The sequence below is a fragment of the Lithobates pipiens genome, unplaced genomic scaffold (assembly GCF_037356315.1).
Source record: "Lithobates pipiens isolate NorthernLeopardFrog02 unplaced genomic scaffold, aLitPip1_a1.2 Scaffold_13, whole genome shotgun sequence".
NCBI lineage: Eukaryota > Metazoa > Chordata > Amphibia > Anura > Ranidae > Lithobates > Lithobates pipiens.
Window position 1 is genome coordinate 470,520,617 of NW_027507718.1, and position 20,529 is coordinate 470,541,145.

At 40.2% G+C, this 20,529-nt stretch overlaps 1 protein-coding gene across 13 annotated transcripts in view; it reads right to left on the reverse strand.

The window, feature by feature from the left end:
• Positions 1 to 4,195: 4,195 nt before the first annotated feature.
• ADD1 (adducin 1) overlaps positions 4,196 to 20,529 on the reverse strand; it is a 125,981-nt gene continuing 109,647 nt past the window's right edge. For 12 of the 13 annotated variants that reach the window (XM_077477883.1, XM_077477885.1, XM_077477882.1 and 9 more), the window contains one exon: positions 4,196 to 8,401. In XM_077477883.1, coding sequence (XP_077334009.1) covers positions 7,995 to 8,401 — 407 coding nt within the window. In that variant the 3' untranslated portion in view covers positions 4,196 to 7,994. Of the gene's footprint in view, positions 8,402 to 17,208; positions 17,243 to 20,529 lie in introns of all 13 variants that reach the window. The other variant, XM_077477890.1, reaches the window with a different exon arrangement.

Sequence of the window (20,529 nt, forward strand, 5' to 3'; positions counted from 1 at the left end):
TGGAGTCTTGAGTCCTGGGAATCTGCTTTATCTACAGCCTTTAAAGGAATCTTAAACACCTCCCTCATGGAAGCAAATATAAAAATAGTCACTAGGTGGTATCTAACCCCCGCAAGACTAGCTAAGATGTTCCCGACGGCCGATCCTCTGTGCTTCAGGGGTTGCCATCTGTTATGCACAATTGCACACGTATGGTGGGAATGCCCCAGAATTAGGCATTACTGAAAGACACTATTTAACATCATCAAAAAAGTGACAGGACACGAGCTACCTAAGCTACCACAAATTGCCTTATTGAATGGACATCTTCCTCACATTTCTAAATGTAAGTGGAAATTGATCCATTTCATCCTACTGGGGGCAAAAATGACCTTAGCCAAAGTGTGGAAGCAACCTACAATTTCCGTTAGGCAAGCGATAAGGAAAATCTCATGGATTATGACCCAAAAATAAATAAATAGCGAGCTCCCTTAATGATTCCACGCAAAAATTTGAGCTAACCTGGGAACCCTGGGCTCAATTTGTGGGGATCTCCCTCATTCCAGGGATCCCCCCTGGCCCACGCACTGAGCAAAGATTGACCATTGGGAACCTAATGAATATTCTTACTCTCTCTATTTTCTTCTATCTTCCCTTTTCTTTGGAAGGCTAGCCTCCCATTCTCCCAGGGTTACTGGTCGACCTTTACAACACTCTCGCATAACCGATCTTGAATACCATGGGGTGGTGGCTGGGAGGGTCCGCTCTATGTGCGGGGGGCCCTCGCCCTGTGCAGTGTGATCCCAAGAGGGGCGCAGGGATGGGGGTACCCCCTATAGCCAACCCAGGTTGGGCCCAACCTGGGAATTTGAGACTCCCCTGCTAAGACAAAGTGCATTTATATCTTGACCCTGGCGGACCTTCCGGGTCATTCCCCCCCCTTATGATGAAGGGAACCAGGCTCATTACTTTTAGAGCTGTTATTTTCTCACACGTGTTTTGTTATAAATTCCCTTCACTCTTTAATTGTCAAGAAGGTTGATATGTTAGCTACCATGACTGTCACCATCACTTTGTATCAACCAACTTGACAAGTAGTATTTGAATAAATACAGTTTCTCTGTACTTTGTTATATGAAAATAAAATACTTTGAAAGAAAATCCATTTAGGTCCTGGGACACGGGAGAAGAAGCAGTTATTGCCAGTGTGTTTGATCTATATGCGGTTACCTCTTTACCGCAAGGTAAGAGGCCACTACTTACTACTTACACGAAGGAGACATTATTCCATCAGGACTCCATTTGTGACACCTACACCCTTGAATGCTTATTCACCTAAAGAAGAATATAACTTTATAGACTTGTTACCTTTATATTTGCATCTTTTGCACATTGCGGACTTCCACAAATTTATTTGTATATGATTAGCACCATCTACTGTGCTATCTATTCTGCACTTTCAGTGTGTTACATACTCTGCACTTTTTTACTTTGCACTACGGTTTACACAGTGCATTCACACTCCGAAAATTTTCAGCAATATAAAACCTCATGTGCTATTGCCGATTGTGCGCTTTTAAACGATCAGCATACACACTTCTTTATTTTGCACTTTATTGCGGTTTTTGTACCCTTAACCCCCATAATACTGATTGGATGTATTTGTGCTATTGATTCTCGGGTTTATTTTTTTTTCGCACTTTGCATCTAATATTTTTTGCACTTTGATGTCACAATTTACTTATGTATTTATCTATTTTTAAAATGTCATGGTTCATCTAAAACTGTAATTTACAGGTGCCATTAACAATTTTTTGCATTGTTGCACTTGAATGGTCATTCATTCCGTCCTAAATTTATTTCCTATATTTTACATATAGCATATTATTTATACGAAGGTATTAGCAAAATCATGATAGCGCAGGAATAACTACACAATATTTTACACAGCCTGGCCATATACAGAGGCCCAACATTAAAGTAGTACCTACAGGCATTCTAGGAGCATAAATTACACATCTCATTTCATTCCTACCCATCACACTTTTAAGTTCCTGGAGCACCAGGACAATGGAATTACCCACAGAATGACCCCATTTTGGAAAGCAAACACCCCGATGTGTATTCTGTGAGGCATGGGCTGCAAATAGGTACTCGAGTACTCTGGTGGCCTTGGACGGGTACTCAGATGGGCTGTGACAGGTCCTCGGGTACTCAGATGGGCTGTGATGGATGAGGACATGTACTTTGATGGCTGGTTACAGGTCCTCTTTATTGGGGGGGGGGTAATCAGTGTGATTGGTGTACACCAAGCGGTAACGAGGGCGTGCATGTAGACAGTACATGTGACCGGCTGTGATTGGACACAGCTGGTAACATGGATCGGAGAGGCGGATCACTCGGATAGGGGATGGGCTGTGTCTGAGGGACACATCTCATCCATGATCGCTGCGTACCCCAGGAGCGGCGAGATACCAAGGACGTCATATAATGCCCACCCAGGATGGTCTTAAAAATGCTCACTCCTGCCTCTTAACACCTATGCTATATAAGATGTATATAGCACATACATGTATACCAGTCTGGTCTCGTAATCTTCCGTGTCAGCCAGTGGTGACTGGAGAGGAGAGAGCGCTCCACAAAACCGGCTGGTTATGCCTGGAATTGGTGACGTCACCCATAGGCTCTTATGGCCCAGGCTCTAACCTCTCCTCTGCAGCTGGCTTACATAGGGGAGCCAAATCACATGACTGGGCTATAGAGGCTTAAAAAAGGGTAAATACACAGATATTTCTTAAAAATGCTCCCTCCCACCTGCTAACACCTATTCTAACTAATCTGTTAGAGACTAGGTAGGTTTTGCATGGAATTCTACTTTAATGGTTAGGTTCTGCCTTAAATATATTGTAGCGTACCAGTCTATCAATATGGCAGCTTCATTAGTTTGCATGTTTGGGTATTTTGCCCCTTTATTTTCATGGTAGGTGAGGTTGAAAAAAAAAAAAGAAGTTCCAACCTATGTGTGCAATTATAGGTCAGTATTAAATTTTATATCCCTGTATGTTGCGGTTGTTCAGGCGCTTATCTAATAGTTTCTTGAAACTATCAATGCCCCTCTCTGAGACCACTGCCTGTGGAAGGGAATTCCACATCCTTGCCGCTCTTACAGTAAAGGACCCTCTATGTAGTTTAAGGTTAAACCTCTTTTTTTCTAATTTTAATGAGTGGCCACAGGTCTTGTTAAACTCCCTTTTGCGGGGTCACCAGTATGGTATTTGTACATTGAAATCATATCCCCTCTCAAGCATCTCTTCAGAGCGAATAAGTTCAGTGCTCGCAACCTTTCCTCATAACTAATATCCTCCAGTCCCTTTATCAGCTTTGTTGCCCTTCTTTGTACTTGCTCCATTTCCAGTACATCCTTCCTGAGGACTGGTGCCCAGAACCGGACAACATATTCATGATGCGGCTGAACCAGAGGCTTGTAGAGCGGGAGAATTATCGTTTTATCTCTGGAGTTGATCCCCTTTTTAATGCATACCAATATTTTGTTTGCTTTGTTAGCAGCAGCTTGGCATTGCATGCCATTGCTGAGCATATCATTTAGGACCCCCATGTACTTTTCCATCCTAGATTCCCACAGAGGTTCTCCCCCCAGTGTATAGATTGCATTCCTATTTTTTGCCACCCAAATGCATTATTTTACATTTTTCTACATTGTATCTCATTTGCCATGTAGTTTCCCATCCCATTAATTTGTTTAGATCTTTTTGCAAGGTTTCCACATCCTGCGGAGAAGTTATTGCCCTGCTTAGCTTAGTATCGTCGTTTCACCTGGTAATCCTCTCAGTAACACTTCCAGTCCTACAGTGACAACGCTCACTTACTGTACTGCATCAGAAAACAGGACAGGTCTACTGAAAACTCTGCCCCCCCCCCTTTACCATAACATAGGTGTGCAGGGTTCCATAGTCCTCAGAACAATGTAACAAAATAATGCAAACAGTACAGGAAGTTATCCGCGGACTAAATGCCTCGAGAATCGCAATATATAAAACAGAAGAGCTAAGCTAAATCTCCATTGTTCCATCTAACACTTTTGGGCTCATCTTCGTGGGACAATACTGATAATTAGGAGAGCATAACTAAGGAATAAGTGACTTGTATGTAGACTTCATTAACACTCCACCGTAATACAATTTTACAAGACAAGATCTTAGAGTTTAAACAATTTTATTGTGAGTAAAATAACAGTACAAGGAAAGAAGGGGGAAAAAAATACATGACCCTTTTGAAATGTGTATCAGTACATTACTATACTAAACTGCAATACAAAGACCTGGAATTAAAATCGTGAAAATAAGGAGATGGAGGATATGCATCAATATAAAACAAAAGCTTTCACACAAGAATCATATGAAGCCGGCAACATTTCAATGCAGAGTAACATAAGCCAGAGGCTTTAGTGGATAGTAGGACGTCCCATCATGTTGTTAGCACTGCCTTAGGTACACAATGGAGGAAGCCATTTTGTTCTAGAGTAAAGCAGCCCATCGGGTCATTAGGAACAAATTACATCATAGTGGTATGAGGCATTCCATGCCATAGTGACTGAACATTCTCAGTATCCTGACAGGGTTGAATTTTTATTATAAGGCCTGTCCACACACAACTGGCATGTAATCCTTTAGGAGGATGGTGGCTGCTTCTTATATCAGGACATGTCAGTCCTAGCTCCACCTGCTTAGCCCAACCATAATGAGGGATCTGCGCACCATGGGCAATTTTGTATTTTCTATGTAATGGTCTCAAATATTTCTGCAGGGTATAAAATTAAACATTTCCCAATAGGAGGTCAGAGTCTCTGGCAAGAACTGCATAATCAAGAGAGGAGCCCATCCAAAAACTGTAATACAAGTGGTTGGTGAATCTGTGAATAGGCTTTATGTGGAATTTAGCAGCTAAGAAGCAGTTTTAAGGAGCGGACAACAGGCACACTCCACCACCCCCCCACAAAAAAAAAAAATGGGAAAAGTGTTGTATAGTTAGAAGCTTGCTTTAAATTATTAGGAAAATGTATGCCTGGCTTCAGGGATTTGTCCACCACACTTAGCCTAAACATTGTTTCATACAATCAAAAATAGCTTCCTTTACTGTATACCAAGACAGGAGCAATTTATGAAGAATAAGGACTAGCGCAAGACTTGTGGGGTATAAGTCAGGAGTACATCAGTTTATACATTATAAAAGCATTACCTACATGCAGGATAATACAGTTGCAGGATGGAAATGCAATAACCAAAACAACCCTTTATAACATCAACTCCTCATAATAAAGTAGGCTAAATCATATATAAATAGAAAAAAAAAAAAGTAATTTCCAAATAGTCTGAAGTTTAAGTGATTGAGGCAGTGACATACTATAAAGACTTGCATCCTTCATATTGCAGGTACAAAACAATGCCATTTATTTATGATGTCCAGTTAAAACTTTGTGTTGTATTTTATTAAGAAATATGGCTTTCAAGGGGATTTCCATGACACAACCAACTTAGACCTCTGTATAAGGGTCATCTGATCAGGAAAAATAGCATTCAGAGTGAATTGCTGACTGCCAATGGGCTGCAGTACAAGAAATCAGCAGCAGGTGGAGCTGTAGATGGAACCTGTAAATCCAATTTGTTGGACCCGACACCGCACTGTAAACATGGTCAAGTCCAAATCTTGGCATGGTAGTTCATGGAATTCTCCTTTCCTTCCCCCCCAAATAAATTTGTGATTGAGAATTGTTTGTAGAATTCTCTGCTTTTTACTGTAACAGCTTTTCAATTTGCCGGAATTGGCTTAGAAAAAAAATATGGACAAAAATATCAAAACTTGTGTGTTGGGGTACACAGTGCATTTCTAAAGAAACTGAGTGCAATATAAAGAATGTACTTGAGCTGTAAAAGTAAAAATCGATCCCTGTAATAGTTCTCATTCACAGTTAATTTCCTCTAAAACAAAATCAGGTAAAATGCTACAGCTGACCAGAATTATCTGGGCTACCTCTGGAGTTAAGACTTTCTTCCTAGGCTGAGCTTATTAAAAGAAAATGTATTTTCATTATTTTGGTATGGAAGACTTCAACTTGCAGATACAACCAGGTATATTATTCCTGGTAAATGATAATTTCAACGTTAATAACCCTTCTACGATAAAAAAAAGTGTAATTACTATGAACACATACAGCATTCCAGGTATTAAATTAGTAAAATGTGATGATATACAAAGCAAGTTACACCGACTCTGAATGTCATTGAAACAGGTAGAAAACCAAGAATAAATATATTAAATTGTACCTACCATTTGTAGGGAGTCATGCTGTGGGCTGAATGGATATCTACATTAGCTCAATGCTGGACAAGGGTTGGCCTTGGTGGTGTATTTATAGGCTGGACCAATCCCTACCACCTTTCAGCAGAAGAATACTATAATTTTTTTTCATGGTTTACCTTTAATCTTCTACTAACAGTAGACTGATTCAGATCTTGGTAGAAGCAAGATAGCAACTGCTGTGCATAACCTCAAAGCCTCCTACCTCTTACAGTAGGTCTGTGGAAGAGCCAAAACTCCAAAGAGCAATTCATGCCACTCTAGTCAGGAAGAGCTGTAATAAGCCAGAGGGGCCATGCTACCTCCCGACGTTTCATAAAAGCCTGGCTTGAATGCCCCTTTAAGTTCCACCTTCACTGGCCAGGCCAATTAAATACTGACCAGGCCGTGCCCCTTGCAGCATTCTCCTGACTGGATATTTAGCCCACATAATGGCTTCCTCTACTTTTAAAGGTAATGTATTACTCAATATTGGATGCAGTGGAAATTTTAACCAATTCAACTGAAATGTTTGAATGTGTTGAGATGTGCATAGAGATTTTGGTTATTAAGCAATAGCCTGCAGTGTTCTTCTCATAGTAGCTGTTATATTTCCAAAGCATGGTATTAGTACGTAATTTGGTTAAAGCTGCAAGGTGATAGGATCCATTTTGTACCTTCGCACTTATAAGTCTACCCTGCAGAGGGACCAACAATTAGGAAGAGAGGCAGGTAAATTGTACAAGCAGGCAGTGTCATTCACTGCTGCTAGGAATACACCTTTTCAAGCAATTCATTCACTTTCCAGTAGACTTTTAGGGTGAAAGTTCTGCTGTGGATCCAATGAAAACTCACAACAGAACTGACTGGAATTCTGAAGATAGCAGACACACCAAGAAATGTGGGGGGGGGGTCCAGTTATAAAGCATACACGTGATGGTATGTTTAAAATGAATTTACAATTTATCATTGTTACTATTCATTCATTCTAGTGATCGTAAAAATAATGTGACCGCTACACAGTTATAGAGTGAAGTGGTATGGGTGATCATTCCATGTCATTAAGGCAGCAGCAGTTCCTAGTGAAAAGGAGCACAAATGACGCCAGCAAACAGCCAATTACTTGCTTAGATTATTCAGCTAGAACCGAGTGTACCCCGTGAAAGCACTGGTTAGGTAAGAAACTGAGTGTAAAGCAGCCCGGAGTAGGCACAGCAAGGGAGGATGGCAAGCCTGTTGGGTCACAAGGTTAACATTTTTTATCAATGTATAGGAAGGTGCTGAGCTCTGATGTGTACATGCCTTTTCCCCTGCAGAGCAAAGCAAGAGCCAGCTATTTACATAAGACATGCCCGAGTGTTAACAGAAAGTGGCAATCACAAGCAATTTGGAGTGCATTTAGCTATTCAGCTGAGCTGTACAATCACAACTGAAAAGCCACATGAAGTGAACAGTTTGTGTCAGCTGCTGAACACACAGGTTAGCACCTTACATGGAAGTGACTTTCCTGGTTTAACCTTTCACAATCAAACTATGACTAGCAGGATCGGTTACGGAATTTTCTGGCATTCCTTTATATAAATGGAGACAAACAATAAGATTGGGTACATTCTAGTAGTTAATGGAACTCTTTAGAAACATGACAGTGTTCCTGCAGCTCTCTACGACTCACTCTTCTTCTTGCTCTTCTTCAGGAAGGAAGGAGTGCGGAATTTCTTCTTCTTTTTGGAAGGGGATTTGCCGGGAGATTCGTCGCTGCCAGCATCGACTTGTGCATTTTCAGCCTGTGCGGCCTCTGGTTGAGCTGCCGCCGCTTCCTCTGCAGCTGGTGCGGCAGCAGGAGAAGAGTCAACGTTCTGAGGTTCAGGCTCTTTGTGTTCTTCGGGAGCAGTTTCTGTGTGGACTTTGGGAAGGTCCTCCTCGGCAGAAGCATTTTCTCCTTCATTTGGTTTGTCCACCACTGGAAAGCCGAGCGATTCAGATGTCTCGTCTGGGGTAAGATCTGGAAGAGTCTGCTTGAAGGTTGCAGCATCACTGTCATCTCTGTAAGTTGGCTCTTGATGAGACTCTGTAGGAAGGGTCAGAGAAAAAAAAAATGATTGTCTGTTTGCAAACAATATTAGGCACCTCTGAATACTATTACACACTTGTGTCTACGTCCTTTTATAATTGCTGTAATGGGTAGCAAATGTAAAAAAAAACTAATTCTTGATAGTTCCATATAAACCATTCACAAATCTGTATGTAAAAGTTTTACTTTTTGTGCTCACTTCAAGAACTACGGCACTCTATTTACATTGGCTCACTCTACCAAAGGTGAACTGCTTGCTATGGAAGCACACTGCAGCATAACTGTAGCTATGCATTGTGTGGAAATTTGGCATCGCTTACAATATAAGAATAATGTAACACTAGGACTGTAAATAAAGCAACAAAGAAATACTGTCTGTAAAGGCCATCTCCATTGCAAGGCAAAAAGGTTCTCTACTTGGTCATCAATAACTAGTTAAAGAGGTCATCTGTTGAAAGTTGAATTTAGTAATCCATGATTTATTAGAGAAAATAGTCCAATGGCTGATGTTTAATTTGTGTGTGGCAATTTACATTTAAAGTTCAAAAAAAAAAAAAAAAAAAAAAAAAAAAAAAAGAAGAAGAAAAGCCCACAGTCACTTAGCCAATCCAACCTAGATTGCCCTCTCCACGACACCAGCAGCTTTCTCTGGTGTTTAAATCCTCTAGCACAGGGGTCTTCAAACATTCTAAGCTAAGGTCCAGCTTACTGTCTTTCAGACTTTAGAGAGGGGCTTGACTGTGGGCAGTGGGACTGGCAAACATCCCAGTGCCAGTCAGAGTAAACAATACCTCAGGCTTGATGTCAGTGGAATAAGGAATAGTGCCCTGCTGTTGGTGTCTGTGGGAGGCATCGTGCTTGTATCAGTGGGAGGAATAGCCCCCCCAAGGGCCGGATAAAAAGGTAAGCAAAAGGCTGCATCCGACCCACAGGCCAGTTTGGAGACCACTGCTCTAGCCTAAAATCTTCTTGTGCAGTAACTTCTCATAGGCTAGAATAGGGCTGTACAGGTCATCTCTCTAGTATTGGGAATACTGTCATATTATAGTCTATGATGGAGGTACAGTGATGAGTCTGAAATCCTCTCCAGAATTGGCTATCCCGAGAACATCAATACCAAAATGAGATGATCGCTGTCACTGAAGCACAAAATAAGCAACTGGGTGTGTGTAGGTTTTAGGTTAAATTATGTTAAGGGGCTAGGTGTTTTTTTTTTTTTGAAACCTGTTCTTTAAGTCTTAGTCTTCTTTACCTAAAATGGATGCTGACTACGGGGTGCTTCTAATGTGCATCATTAGGATCAGAGTACAGTAGAAAAAAATGAAGGTGGAACCCCCATATGCTGGGGGCTGACCACAAAATTCAAACCAATAAAGTGTGAAAATAAAAATAGACTTCTTACATTTATAGAAAAAAGAAACCAAAAAAACAAATCCCAACGATGTCGACAAGAAACATCTACCCCATACATGATGCACGATAAAAGTTCCCTCTGAAAAGGTACCCACAGGAGGGAATAATCGGACAGGAAAGAAAAACAAAAAAACCTGGGCTCCTGAGTGAACTCTAAGAGTGTTGGTCTGAAATTCAATCCCTAATGATTCAAACTATACTGCACCCAAAGTTTTGAGAATACAGTGGCCCTCTTTTTACAAGTGACAGTGACAACCCTTGAAAAGGAGGGCCACCGTGCATATAAAACATAGATGTAACTTTTTTTTGCTGATATGGGTCTCCAGTAAATGCTGCTTCAGAACCTACTTCTTGGTGAGTTTGTTTTCCTTTCATTGCTGCACATTTAACCTGCCATGTTCAGTGAATCTTTCACTATTGATCTCGAATATTTCTGTCATTCTTGTTTCACAGGGCATCAGCACTTACCTTTGTTCTGTTATCTGCAGCATCATCATCTTGCAGCTTTGTATTCTCTGTATTCTTTGTTACATATAGTCCTTGCTATATTGTGTTGTCAGCATGTTTTATTTGTGTGCCTGTGTTTGTCTTGTTGTCAGACCTGGGTCTGTCCCACAGCAATACATGATGTTTTTTCCCTCCTGTGGGTCCTTTATTCATGCTTCATATATGGAGAAGATGTGAAGATGTCTTTATTGGGATTTATGGGTTAAGGTTTCTTTATGTTCAATAACACACTAATATATATATATATATATATATATATATATATATATATATACACACATATATATACACATATACACATATACACACACACACCGGTATATATATATATATTTCACTTTTTTGTACTATACATTTCAGCTTTGTAACCCCTAGCACATGTAGATGGTACAGTCCCTTAAAATCTCAGGATAAATCAGATAACAGTGCTGAGTGCAGGGCAATAGTACAGCACCCAAACCAACAAAGGTGGTTTTCACTTCTAATAAGCAAGCTAAACTGCAGTATGAGTAAAAATAAAATAAATAAATGGCCCTGTTATTTGTGCTTTGCTGTAGACACTGGATCCTGCATTTGGCGCTCACCGCAGGGATATATATGGAACAATTCTGATAGAGCTGCTATATGGTGGGTGTCACAACCCCATGCCAAACACCTAATTTTAAATAAATGTTCTTATAGGTGGGGAGAGTAAGTTTATGACCTCATTGGTTTGCTACTGATCCTTCAGTGTCCTGCAGGATGGGGACAGATTCTTGTCTAACTGTACTGCGGGTCTGGGACTTGGCAATGCTGTCAGGAGTGGGGATCCAAATTACACGACTGAACAGAATTATAAGACAGTTCACACTTAAGGAGAAGTAAAGCCTAAGCTAGTTTGGCTGTACTTCCCTGTGGATCACAGGAGTGCATTCTGCACTCCTGTGACAAGTTTTCAGCTGACCAAGCCCACTGTCAGCTGATATCACTGAGCTAGTCCAGGCTCAGGAAAGATTGTGACCATATGGCAGGGATCCACACAGGAGCCTAGACTGACACCTGACTCAGCGAGCCGCTCCTGCCCCCTCCACAGCCCAGCACAAAAGTGAGTGTGGGGATGACAGCAGACAGCTGTGACTGACAAAGAGCACTGAGAACCAAGTGATCATCGGTCTTTGATCCAGCTTAGAGAAGGCAGGGGACCGATGCTGCATCCACCTAGGCAAGTAGGATTTAAAAAATAAAATAAAACAAAAATGTTTAAAACTTTTACATACATGTTTGTAATTGATACAAATCAGAATTGTTTAGCATACCAGTAGGTGGCCATGCAGTGTACACTTCAGAGGCAACAACATGGATTTTGGCTCTAGAAGTGTGTAATACATTCATTAGTCATTTACATTTTTTCCAGAGGAAAAAAAAAAAAAAAAAAAAAAAAAAAAAAAAAAAAGTTGAACCTCCCTCCAAAAGTTTTGTTAAAAAGCAGTTAAAGTACAGAAAGGAAACCATTTAGATGTATTTTAGGATTACGGATAATGTATTAGAAATTTGTTAGCAAATAAAAAAAAACAAGTATGATTTATGCTTTCAAATCGGCCTTTCCACAATGAACATTCTAAAAATTATAATATTAAAAAGAGTAAATCAATCAATAAGCCTCCCAAGCAATGATACAACGGTGCACCTTTCAAATCGCTGTGCAGTCTATTTATAGATTATTCATAACCAATTCTTTTTCTGACAACCTATATAGGAACAACACTGCAACTACATTTAAAAGATTGTGCGTATGATTATTATAGGTCTGCACTATGTAAAGGTTTCCTAAAGTGAACATGTGCCCAGACTATGCACATTAAAGTATTTACATATTCAGATTAAGTGATAATAGAACATTCACCTATGTAGCAATAGGCATTGTGGAAAAATGAAATCTTCAGTGTGCAAAAGTAGTACTAAAATAAGTCTTACTTTAAAGTGGTTGCAAATCTGTACATGTACCCAGTGAGACAAGCTTCATGTGATACACAGAGATGGAACAAATCCTTCACACAAGTTGTACTTGTTTATCTGCAGCCCTCTGTTCTCCAGAGCCATTCAAAGTGTACAGTTTACATAGCATTTATAATTGTCACAAGGCAGGGGGCTAGGATCTGATGTCACATACTACACAGTATAAAGCAGGGAGCTGAGTGTAATCTGAAACCTGAGTGGAGGAAACGGACAGACCCCGACTCATTGGGGGAACAGGCTGTGTTCTGGAGCCCCCTCTCCCACCCCACTGGAAGCCTTGGAGTCAGCAAAACCTGTCAGATGTGACTCATGCAGATATTAGAAGATGACAGAAATCACACTAAGTGCTTTGGATCGAGGCAAGTACACACTAGCATTAAATGGTTTGTTTATTTTTCATTTCAGAGGTTTACAACCACTTTAATGTGCAGTGAAATCTTGGCAGCCAACAAGCCCTCTAATGTAAACAAATAGCAGGTGCTCAAAAGAAAAATGATATTAAATAAAATACATTTATATATATGCAGCTGGAAATGGACTGAAAACAGATTAGTGTTGGTCAACTTCAAATATGGGGGGGGGGGGGCGCTGCACAATAGCTTTGTATTCAAAGGTTTGCTTTGCGTTAGCATGCATCAAAACACATTTTAACACAATGCAGAATAAACATGCAATGCTGTGTGTTGCAGTGATATTTTATGTTGTCATTTTACTTTGCAAGGCACCCTCACTGATGCATGGCACAAGACACATGCCATGTATAATAGAAAAAAATAAAAAATAAAATAAAGTAATGTGCGATCACAACGCATTAAAAAGAAACGGCTGCTGTAAGCATGGTAAGAGACCATAAAGATGCAAATGAGCCCTAATGCACCAAAAGTGGGACCAACATCAAGGGCCTTACACATGCAAGATAGGCCAACTACCTCCATAGCTGGGAGCTCTGACTAAGCCTCTGTGATCGTTGAGGATGAATTACTTCGGAGTACAAATCAGCTAGAGCTCAGGGATGACGTGCTTTAAAGTTTTCTGCACGTGAGGAATATGCAAGCTTTATTGTCCATAGTCTGAGCACAGGTCTATGTAAAGAGAAATTATTTTCTCACAAAAGGAATACCCAGAAAGAATCTACATCGTTAACTTAATTAAATAAAATATATTTTGAGGTTATGGTATACATGAACTTTTTTTGGCTGCGAGCTGCAACATATCCAAGATGAAGGCTCCTTGCAGCTGAGGGCAGAAAACAGATTTGGGATGGGTGTATGGATAGGGGTTCACTAGAGCAGTGTTTATCAGCTCCAGTCCTCAAGGCACCCCAAAAGGTCATGTTTTCAGGCCTTCCATTACTTTGCACGGGTGATTTGGTCAGTTTCACTGCCTTAGTAATTACCACAACTGATTGATCAGAGGGAAATCCTGAAAACTTGACCTGTTGGGGCACCTTGAGGACTGGAGTTGAGAAACACTGATCTAGCGAACCAAACTATACTGTGTGTAATGATGGCTACACAGGAGCAGAATCAGATGAACCTGACCAACACTACTTTGACAAGTTCTTTCAGCTCTGCCCACAGGCTTCCTACGGTTGGATGGCTGATAAATAGTAAATAGTAGTTTAAGCACCTGTTACACATTTTTGTGCCGGCCAAATTATAGATTCATTAGAATGCAGCAGTAAAAATACTTCATAAACGCTGCCCACAAGAATGCAGATCAGTGTGGTAAGAGCACAGCATTGCTTCTTCCAGTGTCTACAGTCTAAATGTGAGATTACATTAACATACACAGGGTGTGAATGACTGCATGGAGTAGAAGCACAATCCATGTGATACATTAAAAACTGGACTCTTACTATTGTCATGCAATGAGAACATTTATATATTTTCCTTTTGAGGTTTGGTCTTACTGTACTACGTTTAACTAGGGGGACTCCCAGAAAAATACATGCAAATATGCTTCTGAATAAGGAAAAATAACTTTCCTTAGTAAGAAAAAAAAAAAGGCCGGCCATACACTGTTCAAATCTCAGCTGGTTCAGCAGGAACTGGCCAAGACTTCGAACCGTTAATGGGCAGGCTGAATGTACGAAGCTGATCAATCAACCTGGGTACATCCAGCCTGCTGGATTCTCATATAATTATCACTAGCTGCTGCTATAGCTGCTAGAGATAATGACGGTCTTCTCTCAGCGGGGATGACGTCCCCCCCGCCAGTCCCTGCTGGGAGACCACAATCGTGGATTCTTCTGTCAGCACTGCCTGTTGATGGGGGAATTGTGTGAACACCTTTCCTGAAATCCGTGGTTACAGGAAAGAAATTTGCATCGTTTATGGCCGGCTTAAGTCTAATTCCCACAGACAAACTATTTGGGCTAGATGATAGTTGCTCTCCTCCAGAAGCATGATCTGTATAAAAAAAGTGACAGCTTCCTCTTAAATCCAGACTTATTCATTATTACATGGAATCTGTAATGTTTGGGCGAACCAACTGAACCCACCATTCTGATAACATGGATGCCATCAGGCTGCCTTAAATATTTCAACTCAAAACCAAAAGCGTAACATAATGCAGCATACCAAATCCTTAGAAGGGGGTGGCTGAATTTTTTGTTGATAGAAGACATAGGGGGTTGAGTTACTAAAACTGAAGAGTGCAAAATCTGGTGCAGCTCTGCATAGAAACCAATCAGCTTCCAAGTTTTATTATCAAAGCTTAATTGAACAAGTTGAAGTTAGAAAGTGATTGGCTACAATGCACAGCTGCACCAGATTTTGCACTCCCCAGTTTTGGTAAATCAACGTAATTGCATGTACGACACAGGAGTTGCATTTTTTGCAAGATCAATAGCTACGTATTGTACTTGCTGAAAATGTTCTGAGCCTGAAAAATTATGAATGCAGCTACCACATCTAGAGACTGGTAAGCTGCAATATATTACAGTTTTTTGGGGGGTTTGGAGATCTTATAAAAGTGGCAATTTTTTTTTAATTAATTTAGTTTAATATAATCTGTTTATCAATCTGTTAGTGCTGCAGCCTTTATCAATGCCTCCTGTATCAGAAACAAGCTGGAGAATCTGGACTCCTCATATACATCCCTTGTGCAGTGTTCCAAATCAATAGCACTCAGGCAAATTGTTGATTGGGGCACTGCGCGAGGGGTGTCTGAGAACGGCAGTGTGTGTGAGAACCAGCCGTTCTGATCTCCCTCAACAGCACAGAAAATGTCATCAATGGCTGCAGCATTAACACATTAATTAAAAGAAAGAAGGCAGTCTGCCACACACTTTACTTTAAAGGCAGCCTAACTGCAGCTACACAAGTTGTGACTTCAAACAGGCCTTAAAAAGGTTCTATGAACGGTTGCACTAATACTGGCATCGGTGTCAATGCTAAGCAGTTGCACGAGTATGGGTACGCGTGCAAATGCTCCGATACCTAAAACCGATACTTTCAAGCTCAGTTCTTTCAGCTGTCAGGGGGATTCTCCACCCCCCCTCCCCCCAAACAGCTGAACTGTAAAGAAATAAACAAAAAAAAGCTGACAAATCGGTTGTTAAGGAGTGGGGCCGCCACATACTTAAACTGTATTCCATATTAGGAATGTGGGCAATTTTTCCTATACCCCACTAGAACTGAACTATCCTATATACTTAACAACTGATGACTCATTCAGCTGTCAGTTCCCCTGTTGATGGCTGAAGTGTAAACTAAGTCCTGCCAATTGAAACTGTCAAAAAAAATAAATAATAATAATTAGCCGAGCAATGTTGTTGATAAACTGAAACAGAAAGGTAAAAATAAAATGGTTTATTTTTGTATCTTTGTTTATTCATCTACAGATCAAAAGGGATTAACTTTGATCTGCAGATGACGTCAGTTTAAAGCAACCTGTCAAGTAAAATAATGTTTTCTTTTTTAATTAAATGTTCCTGTTTTAACCCATGATTAACCATTAATTTAGTCTAATCAGCCTTAACTGCTTATTCTCCTTCTCCATTATTTCTCCTGCATATTTTTTTCTTCACTTCAAAATATAAAAAAAAAAAAAAATTGGTCTGCTTTATTCATTAATATTTTTACACCTTTAACATATTTACACGTTTTACATTGAAAAAATTAATTGAAAAAAATGTGTTTCATTTGTCAATAACTTTTCAATGCTTTGTACCATTGCTAACAGCCGAAGTGTTAACAAAACAGTTGCGTGCGTTAAGTATCAGTACTCGAGAGAAAAAAAAAAAAAAGGTAAAATAATTGGTGCATCCCTACTTCTATGTAGCCTAAATCAGTCCTAAAGGACTCTGGCAGAGCAAGGGTAGCTTCTGGACACAGAAATGGCTACCAAATGATTTTTTCAGCATGCTAGTTTTCAGTACCTTCTGTTTAAGCATCAGGGGTAGCATCATAATAAAGACAGCATTTGTGTCTAATCGTATTACTGGGCTCCTCACTGCACACCAATATACTTTTAATGCCACTAGAAGTGAAAATGATCCTCCAAATTGTTAGATACCTACTCAACAGGTATCTGAGAATCAGCAATAATGGGCTCAGGCATCAAAGCACACAACTGGCAGAAATACAATTACAAGTTAAAATGTCACACATACATGTTCATGAATTCAGTTTAATAACCCCTATTGATTGGATGGCTGTAATCTCCCACCTTTGCTACTTTCTAACTATTACTAATTTTCCTAGCCATTACACTCAATCGTATGATTGTGAGATGCGTATTAAACAATTGGCTCATTTAGGAGCAACCAAATTAAAAACAAAGACGCGATAGAATGAAGCAAAGCACACAAGGATTGGAAGAAAAGAAAAAAAAAAAAAAAGAAAAAAGAAAGGAAATAGGTCAAAGAATGAGATGATACTTACTATGGTAACAGGTACTCTTTAGCATATCCATCTCCTGTTTTGCAGCCACAAGAAAAAAGCACAAGTAGAAAAAAAAAAGTCGAATGCATTCATTGAAGCTGTTTAAAAGTCAAATGAATAGCTGGCAACATTTTAGGGATGATAAAAAGGCAAGAGGTGCGGATCTGAATGAGATAACTCAGACATATGATATTATATGTAGGAGAGGGAGCACAGACAATACTGAGACAGCTGGTCTAGACACCAGGGGTTGACCTATTCATTTTTTTGTATAGCTTTAAATCTATACTGTATATTTAATCATATCCTATCTATCCTAAGTGTTTTACTCACCCATATAAATATACTTTTTTTTAAATGTATGTTCTTGTACGAAATACAACAGTACATAAAGACATCAGAAACCACATGAAAGCGGGTAATAAAATCAAATCCAGCCAGACTTTATGAAATATTATAAGTTATGTTACCAACATGCAAACTGCATGCAATAAAAACATGCAAGGTTGCCGTATAAAAGTGATATGGCCAATATTTACAGCATGTGACTAATAAAGTCTTAGTAGCAAGCAACGCAGCAGTTCATACAACTGGCGTGAGCCACACAGGGGCCAATGTACAAAAAATAAATGTAAAAAAATCTGCTGCTGAATTTGTGCAATTGCTCATAGCAACCAAGAGTCATCTGATTGGTTGCTGAGAAAATCTGCCAGGTTGTCTTTTGTTCCAAATATTGTATACCAGCCCCGCTTTATTACAAGGGCAGAATACATGATTAATATTAGGACACTGATTTACTCAAACTAGATCTTGCAAAATCCAGTGCAGCTCTGCATAGAAACCAATCAGCTTCCAGGTTTTATAGTCAAAAGCCTAATTGAACAAGCTGAAATTAGAATCTGATTGGCTACCATGCGCAGCTGCACCAGATATTGCACTCTCCAGTTTTAGTAAAATAAACCCTTGTATCCAACAAATATCATTTTGTGAGCCATTATGTAACTAGTAGTAGCGAGCCCCCCACTAACAGGCTGACATACAAGGCCACCAACAAAATGTTTTATTATAATAACTGGCATATTGACAAAAGCATTTAAATTGGAAGCTCCATTTGTATACTTTTGCCTAGCTCTCAACCACTGGAGCAGCAATATGAAATAAAGAGCACATGCAGTCTTCATATAGTGCTTCTTCCATTCCACTGAAAGACAGGAAGTGATGGGTGCAAAGGCAGAAATAAAAAAAAAAAAACAACATCAAAAACTAGGAGAAAAAAAAAAAACTGTCTGAATGCCACTTTAAGGCTAACCAGGGGCAGTTTGATAATAGCTTGAAATTAGGGGCAGATTGCTTTTATAAGACCGCAAAACTCTCCAACTTGATGAAGTGGATCTTGATTTTGTACATAGGAGAGTGAATGATCAAACGTTCTCAATCTATGGCTGCAGTCAGCATTGAGTGGGAAATGTAATGGGGCCTGGTGCTCCAAGCTGTGTAGGGGCAGGCAGGTTGTTCTTGGGGAAAAAGGTTTGCTTGTATATAAATATATGAAGCTTAAATTTAGCTTCTTCTCAGCGCATGTATTGAGTGTTGTACTGCATTAGCCATTAACTGAAAGAGGTTTTGGAATCTAAGTGATACCCTTTATGGCCAAACTTGAAGGGGAAGCTCTGCTTGTTTGCACCCTCCACGGCCACAGCTGGCACTTTTTTTGGGGGGGCAGGTACCAGCTCCCTCCACCATCTCAGATCACCGCGGCGATCTGAGTCGGAATTTGCCCTCCCTTGCAGTCTTCTGGGACACATCACAAGTTCCAGAAGTCTATGGGACCATTCACAGGGAACAGAGTGGACTCGCACATGAGCAATAGATAACAGGCTGTGAAGCCACAAGGTGTCTCTTCCCGTTTCCCTTACTAGAGATGCCGGCACCTGCAGACGATTAGATAATCGGTGAAGGTGACAGCACTGAATCCCCAGACAGGTAAGTGTCCTTATATTAAAAGTCAGCAGCTGCAGTATTTGTAGCTCCTGACTTTTTACTTTATGAGGAAAACTGGAGCTCCTCTAAGTTACTGAAGTATGGGGTTATGACAAAAAATAAAATAAAAACAAATCTAGATCCATACTCCTTTAGGCCTCATGCACACAGGATGTTTTGGAAACTCTTCTAAAAGCCATTCCTGGCAAAAAAACACGTCTGACACTTGTAAACATGTGTAACACGCTAAGGCGCATTTACAGGCATCAAGCGATACGGCATTAATTTCATTGGCCAGAATAATAATTCATTTCAAAGAGCAGAATAAATTAACGCGCAAGTGCTAAACACAGCTAGAGATGAGAGTTTTTTGTTCTGCCAAAGCACTGCTGCCTTGGGATGCACTGGCAGAGGGTTTTCTGCCTCTAAAAGCTGCCGCCACTAAACACTCCTAAAAAAGCCTATGTGCATGGACACATAGGCTAACATGCAGGGGAGTTTAGAGGCAGGAAAACAAAAAAAAGTCTGATGCCCCTAGAAGCAGCTACAAAAATGTCCTGTGTGGATGAGTCCTTGTGCTGCAGCGTTAGTATGAGGCTGCAGCTGTCACACATCTGCTTTAAGGCCGAGAGCCGAGCAATCACACGACCACTGACCGCTCAGGTCAAAGTGGAGAGCAGTGACTGTCATTCACTGGCTCTGCTCCAACAGTGCTCATTGGAGTGCCAGGCTGTAATCAGAGCAGGCAAAGCTGTCTCCAGCTGTCAATCAGGCTGCTGGATGGATCCTGGCAATATAGTCAAAATTCTTCTAGAGCCTGGAGCAGCTCTGCCCCATCAGTTCATTGCAGGCAATAATGCGCCGACTCTGGGTCAAAGGGAAAACAGGTAAATGCACTCTTGTGACCCACCAACAGAAGAATGGCCATACTTCTTTTAAACATACAAGCTTTCATAATAACTTTGATCCCTTTGTCAGGCTTTATACATTTATGAAAAATGGTTCTGAAATATTTATAGAAGGAGTAAATAAAGGGCATCACTTAAACTCCAAAATTTGTATGACAAAAAAAAAAAAAAGAAGAAGAGGGCATTGGGAAGGTGGCAGTATTGCCGCCTAAATGCCTGGCAGCAGCTGCTCTACTGCCCTTCGAAACCAGATCCACCATGGATTGCTTTTCAGAGAGGAGGTAGAGTTTACTGTAGGTGTGAAGGAACCCTTAGGTGTTAATTGGTATATTAAATATATGAAAACCAGAAAGTATATGTATAATGTGTTGCATTTTGCAAAAGGGAATTTGTTCCAAAGAAATAGTATTTTTTTCCCAGCTTAAGCAGCGCT